Source organism: Leptodactylus fuscus, chromosome 1 (assembly GCF_031893055.1).
Source record: "Leptodactylus fuscus isolate aLepFus1 chromosome 1, aLepFus1.hap2, whole genome shotgun sequence".
Classification (NCBI taxonomy): Eukaryota; Metazoa; Chordata; class Amphibia; order Anura; family Leptodactylidae; genus Leptodactylus; species Leptodactylus fuscus.
The window spans coordinates 56,175,286-56,182,194 of NC_134265.1; the positions used below are offsets into that span (position 1 = coordinate 56,175,286).

General features: G+C 38.5%; 1 protein-coding gene across 1 annotated transcript; it reads right to left on the bottom strand.

The window, feature by feature from the left end:
• Nucleotides 1-4,116: 4,116 nt before the first annotated feature.
• Nucleotides 4,117-6,599, bottom strand: CARTPT (CART prepropeptide). Its single transcript, XM_075262423.1, has 3 exons — nt 6,447-6,599; nt 6,102-6,185; nt 4,117-4,252 (listed from the first exon to the last, which is right to left on the bottom strand). Exons 1-3 carry the CDS (start codon nt 6,597-6,599, stop codon nt 4,145-4,147), a joined length of 345 nt encoding a protein of 114 aa, XP_075118524.1. The 3' UTR covers nt 4,117-4,144.
• Nucleotides 6,600-6,909: the final 310 nt, after the last annotated feature.

Consider the following 6,909-nt stretch of genomic DNA (forward strand, 5'->3'; position numbering starts at 1 on the left):
CCCAAAGGGTATGAGATGAGACCTTCATACAATAGAAAAGAGAACAACAAACAATTATGTGTTGACTGTTCCTAGTTGCAGTGACGCAATAATCTGCAAAATGCTTAGTTTTTGGACGCAGGGCAGCGGCACCTCGGCCATACACTGTGGTCATACCCCTTGGCATGTAGACTGCTGGTGTTTCGATGGGATCAGTTCTCACATAGTTAATAACTGCAGTGCAGAAGACTAGTGCAGGGACAGCAGCAGATGATGTCTGCAGATATTGTATGCCTGGTCAGTCTGGACAAGCATCACATCACATTGGATTCTCGGCTTCATTCTGATATCACTGCAGCTTTAAAGTGGACACTTGTACAACATGACAGACATAACCTACTTATACAAATGGAGCAGCGTCTCCAAATCTCTTTACTACTGATTTGCAGTTCCTCTCCGTAAGATAATTCTGAGTTTAAAGCATTTTATTAATTTAGTAAGACATTACATTCTGGCTAATGGATCCTGAATGGGATAGCGCCATTCATTACAGACATTAGGCTCAAATATCAAAGCCTAATGTCGCTCATATTGGTTTATATGTAAATATTTAGTGACGGCTAATAGGATCATATCACCAATACTACTGCAAAATCCTGAAGTACTGAGATAGTAGAGCAAATATAGGAATTACATCAAAGTATACATTACATAACAAGGACCATAGAACCATTGACTCCTATTCATCAAGTGAGTTACAATGAGTCTCCTTTGTAATCCTCACTGAAAATCTTCTCTGATGTATAACAATAGAAGAACCTCACAATAAGATGGTAAGACCCAATTACAAGTGTAGGACGCAGATGTACAATATTAGTATAAACTGCACTATTTTAAGGAGCTGAACTCAAGGAACCAGTCATCAATTATAGGCACTCATTATCCTCCTCCTCCTCTCCTTAGAGCAATCTTCTCCTTCTGTTGTATTGAGTGACCCCGTAATAGTGATCTTTATTTTTTTTTTATTAAAGAAATTCTTGTACTGCGCTGTACATCCTATTAATCCTACTAATATTATAAATGTGAAAGTTTGGATGTTTCTGAGTTTGGAAGTTTGTTACTCAATCATGAAAAAACGGCTGAACGGATTTGGATGAAATTTGGCACATAGATAGTTTATAACCTGGATTAACACATAGGTAAATGACATGTCTTCATGAATGTTATGAATTTGTGTTAATATACTATATTAAACTGGACTCTCTCTGATAAAGCTAGGTCTGTTATCTCTCTATGTAAACACACAGATAACACTGAGTCTATTGTGTACAAGCATCTGCATATTATCTGATCTGCTCCAGTGTTGAGACACTGATATGAGAATTTTAAACATGCTGGAAAAAAAGAAAATCTAATTTGTCACTAAATTCTAAAATCATGAGAGCTATGAAGGTAACCAGAAGTCACAGACTTCTCCTCAAGTGGCGCTCAGGGGGATTGAGCAAGGTAGGCGTCAAGCGGCTCTTTATAGAGCAGCTGAAATGCCAAAGCTGGCGAATCATCGATGCCAACAACACAGTCATTATATGGCTTCCTGGCGAGCTGCTGAGATGCTGGCACAATCATGGGCACGGCGCAAGGAACAAGTTCAGCGGCAGGCGAGCTTGATAGCTGCAAAAACACTGGTTCAGTAATCATCAACGAAAACAACACGTTCATTATATGGTGTTCAAGCCAGCTGCTGAGGTGCCAGAAAAATCATAGGCACGGCACGAGGAACAAGTTCAGCAGCAGGACAGATTGACAGCTGCCGAAATGCCAGAGCATGTGAACCATTGGTGGCAACAAGTTGCGGGCAGAGGCTAGTATCATCTTATATTTTTCCAATGTTCTCATCATCACGAAGTATTTCTTTGGTGTCCATCTTTGCAATAGCAGTAAGGAGACTTACCTACCCTAGGAGAACTAGTACATACAGACAGAAGTCAGATACCGTCCTGTTAAAGAGTAATTGTTACTTACATTTTTTGGTAATATTTGTATGTAATAGTTCAGGAGAATTTAAGAACCTTTGTAATATTTTATCAGAGGAAAGTTCTTCTATCTGCTATTATCCGCTCCTCTCCTGCCTGCTAAACTGCACAATTAGAAACATGGAAGATTGACAGCAGAAAAGATCACATGGTCCATCTAGTCTGCCCGTATATTATGTCCATTGTCCACATATGTCCACATCCTTAGGATGTGTTTATCCTATGCTTAAATTCTGCTGTAGATTTGCCACTACATCTGCTGGAAGTTTGTAGCCTCATCTTTCAGTGAAATAATCTTTCCTGCCATTTTTTCCCAAAAAAATTCATTCAGAGATCCATCTATACTGAAAGCAAACCTTTAAAAAATCATAAATGAACAGTACATGTGAATATTAGAAACTTTGCAATATATTTTATTTTAAAATGATGTATGAGTTACTTTTTACATATTGGTATATGAAGACGGGAGGGGAAAGAAGAGGCTACTAGAAAACACACACAGATAACAGCTGCTGCTACACTGCTATTCTGTCACTGAGGGCGGAATGCTATTAAAATACTGCTATGCTAGAGATTAGCTGCTTCCAGCCTCCTTCCCCCTTCCCTTGTCAATAAACTTCTGTGTGTGACGCTGGGTTCACTCCCGCGCCCAATTTCTTCACGGCCGGACACTTTCCAAAGGGTTTGAACAATGCAGGTTTCCGTCTCCTGTCCAGTTTCAGGCAGGAAACGGAAACCTGCATAACGGAGACCGGGGCGCAGATGTGAATGAGCCCTGAGTTGGATATGGCTATGGATTCCATGTAGACAAACAGACTGATTAGGAAGCGGAGAGCAGCTTAATAAATAGAAAAGGAAACAGATTTCCTTAATAAGGTTTATTACAATGTTTCGTATATCCACCTGTACTATTCATTTATGAAATGTTTCATACTTTGAGGTTCACTTAAAGGTAAGCTGCAGTTCATAGAAGTCTATGAAGAAGGAAAATGGAGGAGGAAAAGGAAAAGCAGAGAGAACAGGTATTCTAGAGTAGATTAAAGTAAGATATCTCTCTCACCAGAACTTTGTTCAAATGTATATGTATATGACTTGCTCAAAAACTAGAAATGTTACTGTTTCTGCAGCTTGTGTCTGCACTTGTTACTCACTGAGCTCTTCTTCCTCCCTTCTCCATATACTTCTATATCGCGGCTTAGTCTGTTAGCTCTAACTGTTATCACAATGAGGACAGGTCTCTCAGTGAAATAAGACATTTAGCAAGAAGGAGAGGAGCAGATAACAGGAGATTGAATCTTTATCCTCTGATAAGGTATATTATAAACTTCCTTATATTTACTTGAACTATTCATTTCTAAAAATTATTAATATGAATAATCATAATAATAATAATATTAATCTTTACAAATGTTGAGTTTACCCGGGATATCACCAAGAAATGATATCTGGCACGCTCTTACTATAGCACAACTCTGGACCATTGCTATATAATGTTGTTATATAATGTCACTTTTTTAACAAATGTAGCTGACTTCCTAAACATTAAATGGGATTTTCTACAATTATAACTATATCTAAAGTTGTAGAAAATTGAAAGAAAAATAACAGAATTTTTGCACAATTTTATAGATTTTCTCTAACCATCTTAGTGGTGTCAGTGCTTTGTCTTGGCTGTTTGCCCATGGATATGAGCATGAATATTGGGCTAGTACTTGTCATAAACCCAGCCGTGATCTCCTTATTGTGGGCATATTATCTACTGCCCCTTTCTGCTTCTTTGTTCCAGCTTTAAACATGTTTTGTGCAGTTGTCCTTATACAAGTCGTATACATTTACATCAATTCTTGGTTCTCTTTTTCCCAGAAGACATTGACTCGGCCTCTGCATGTGCTATGGTAGAACAAACGCCTTTAACAAAACCCTTTATTACACATAACTACATGCTATATATTTATGAATCATTATGTATAAAATAATGCCATACAGACACATGTAACAGAAGTATCAATGTGCTTTATAGGGTAGCACAAAGTAAGAGCTAGAACAGGAATAAAAAAAATACTTCATGTAAAAATCACACTCTGCTTTCTATGTCTCCACAGGCAGGAAGGTTCCTCATCTTCAGATCTTACTCATAAACACTTTAAGAGGAAAGTATTGCAGGACGTCCTTCGAGGGCAGTCACACAGTTTCCCGATCCGAGCGCCTTTCCTGACAGCGCACTGTTCTCCGGCATCGCACTGTAATAGTAACGTACAGATCAACCTCTTATATTATAATACTGCAGTGAAATAGACTTCAGATGACAACTCATAAGCAACATTTTTATTATTATTTAGCTTACTTATATAGCGCCATCATATTCCGCAGTGCTTTACCGCCATTGTTAGTCACTGTCCCATATAGGGCTCACAATCTACATTCCCTATCAGTATACATATCATGTGGTAACACGACTGACTGATACACACATCACATATTCAGCTCTGCTACAGCTATATATTTATGCACTCGAGTTCTATATAACAAAATGCAATATTAATAATAACTATAGATAAATAACTCCAATAACTTATTGGAACACTTTTGCACATACAGTCTGTTTCTTCATGCAGGACATGGATCTTTTTTTTATTCATAACCTGTACATATCAGTGAGGCTTGTTATTATAGTCTGGTTTATTGGGGTCTGGCCACTGGGACCCTCAGTAATTGTAAATGGGTTAGTGTATGGTCTCTCTCCATAATAGTGTATGCTAGTTAGTCCCATCAATGAAGAAGCATCTGCATGTATACGGCTTCTTTACATTGACTACTTCTCTCTGGTGTAGATGAACATTTTTTTCCAAAGCTGTCCTTTACTAATGCTTTGTATTAGACTGACATGACAGTCGTAACCTGCACCAGATGTAACACAATGACTGAAGCTGGATTTACGGTATTCTTAGATGGTCTAGTCTCATTGTACACCATCTATCATTGGCTTATTTAAAGGCATACAAAATGTGCCAACAATTTGCCCTAAAATGTTTCATAATAATAATATTTTTCATTATTAGAACAATGGTCATGAAGCCATAGAACTTGAAATTTTATTATTATTTTTTAGCCACAATTGGAACAATTTTAGATCAAATGTAAGCATAACGATCAATGGTCCGCCAACATTATATTTGTCATAGTCATTTCATTTACAGTGTATCCAAACCCCCAAATAACAAAAATCTGAGATCTGAATTCACATCCAGGGGATTTTCTAGTAGATTTCAGTAAAATGACGCTGCTTAGCTATACTATATACAGTTATCATAGAGTTCCCGGAGAGTCAGTATACATGAGCATAAAACATCATGGCTCATATGGTTAAATAGAACTGGTTTCAGCAGCGCTGGGGTTTTGGGTTCATATCCAACCAACACCTGTATGGAGTTTATATGTTCTCCCTGTGTTTATGTGGGTTTCCTGTTATAGTCCGAAGACAGACATTGGCATGTATTTAATATTCTCTTATATGAATAAGAATACTGCAAGAATGGTCGCCCATTAGGCTCAGGGATAAATGTGTATGATGACAATCTCTATACAGTACAGTGGAATATATCGGTGCTATGTATATATGCAGCAGAGGTGAATATGTTATATAAGCAGAAAACTAATTACAGTCCACTGCAATGGTTTTTTGACTTCTTTAGGATTTGTATGTGCAGGTCCTCCATGTATCTACCCAGATGCTTCCATATCATCAGTTGTGTACAGACTATATACTGATTTATAAGTGTCTATGCCTATGCTTGTCTGCTGTAATAACACAGGTGTCTTATCATAGTTAACAGTAATAGACTACAGAGATAGAGGAATAATACACTCAATACAAGTGCAAAATCACACTGATATGATATCCTGATATACATAGTTATATCAGTGTGGACATGTCATAGCAGTTAGATCATACCATGAACAAGTTACTGTGTGTGTGTGTTGGAAAGATACCTGGTTTCCAGACAGCATCTACTATACTACAGAACAATGCAACATGGAATCAATTACAACTACAAAGCAAAAAGTATAATATATAGGAAAATAACTCACCATGGGCACTTGTCCATACTTCTTCTCAAATGATGGAAGTCTTTTACTTTTCAGTTTTTCTAAGACTTCCTGCAAAGCATCAATCTAAAAACACAAAACAGTAACATCAATGCAATAAGCAACAAGTATGGAGAGATCCCTGGTCAGTGCAATCTGTCCAATACACTAGTCCTATAAGAATACAGCCTCTGCATATATGACAACTCTGCTAATACTTCTGGGCTGGGCAGATGTATTGTCAGAGATAGTGAGAGATGTCAGCATGAGGATACAAGTCTAAGAGTGTACAGAGTGTCTGTTTTTCAGCACCAGGACACCATATATATTAGATTGCATGTCACATACCAGCTCCTTCTCATGGATGTTGTTGTCTATGGGGGAGTAGAAGTCCAGGGACCTGCTCTCCAGGTAGTCTGTCTCCTCACAGCTGCCTCTGAGCACCAGGAGGAGGAGTGTGGAGCTGAGCAGTGTGAGCAAGGCTCTGCGGGAGCTCTCCATGGTGCTGAAGTCCAGTCTGTTCTCAGGAGTGCACACAGGGCTATATATAGGGGCAGGAGACCAACCTGTACTGACATCACAGTCATAGACAGCGCCCAGACTACTCCAGCGTCATTGGTGGGATGTGGAAGGGATAACTACATGGGGGCGGCAAAGACTCTCATAGTTGTTACCTGCAGGAGGGAGGTATACGAAGTTCTTCCCCAAATGCCAACTACTGACTCATTTTCTTTAAGACGTTCTTCAGCAGCTGCGATGTATTCCTGCAAAGCAACATAATATTCCAGCTAGTTCAGACTTTCACTATAAA

Excerpts from the sequence above, each read along its gene's own strand:
- CARTPT (XM_075262423.1), bottom strand. The coding sequence starts at position 6,599 with ATGGAGAGCTCCCGCAGAGCCTTGCTCACACTGCTCAGCTCCACACTC. Across the intron at positions 6,186-6,446 it reads ACATCCATGAGAAGGAGCTG|ATTGATGCTTTGCAGGAAGT; the intron begins GTATGTGACATG and ends TTGTGTTTTTAG. Across the intron at positions 4,253-6,101 it reads AGTATGGACAAGTGCCCATG|TGCGATGCCGGAGAACAGTG; the intron begins GTGAGTTATTTT and ends TTACTATTACAG.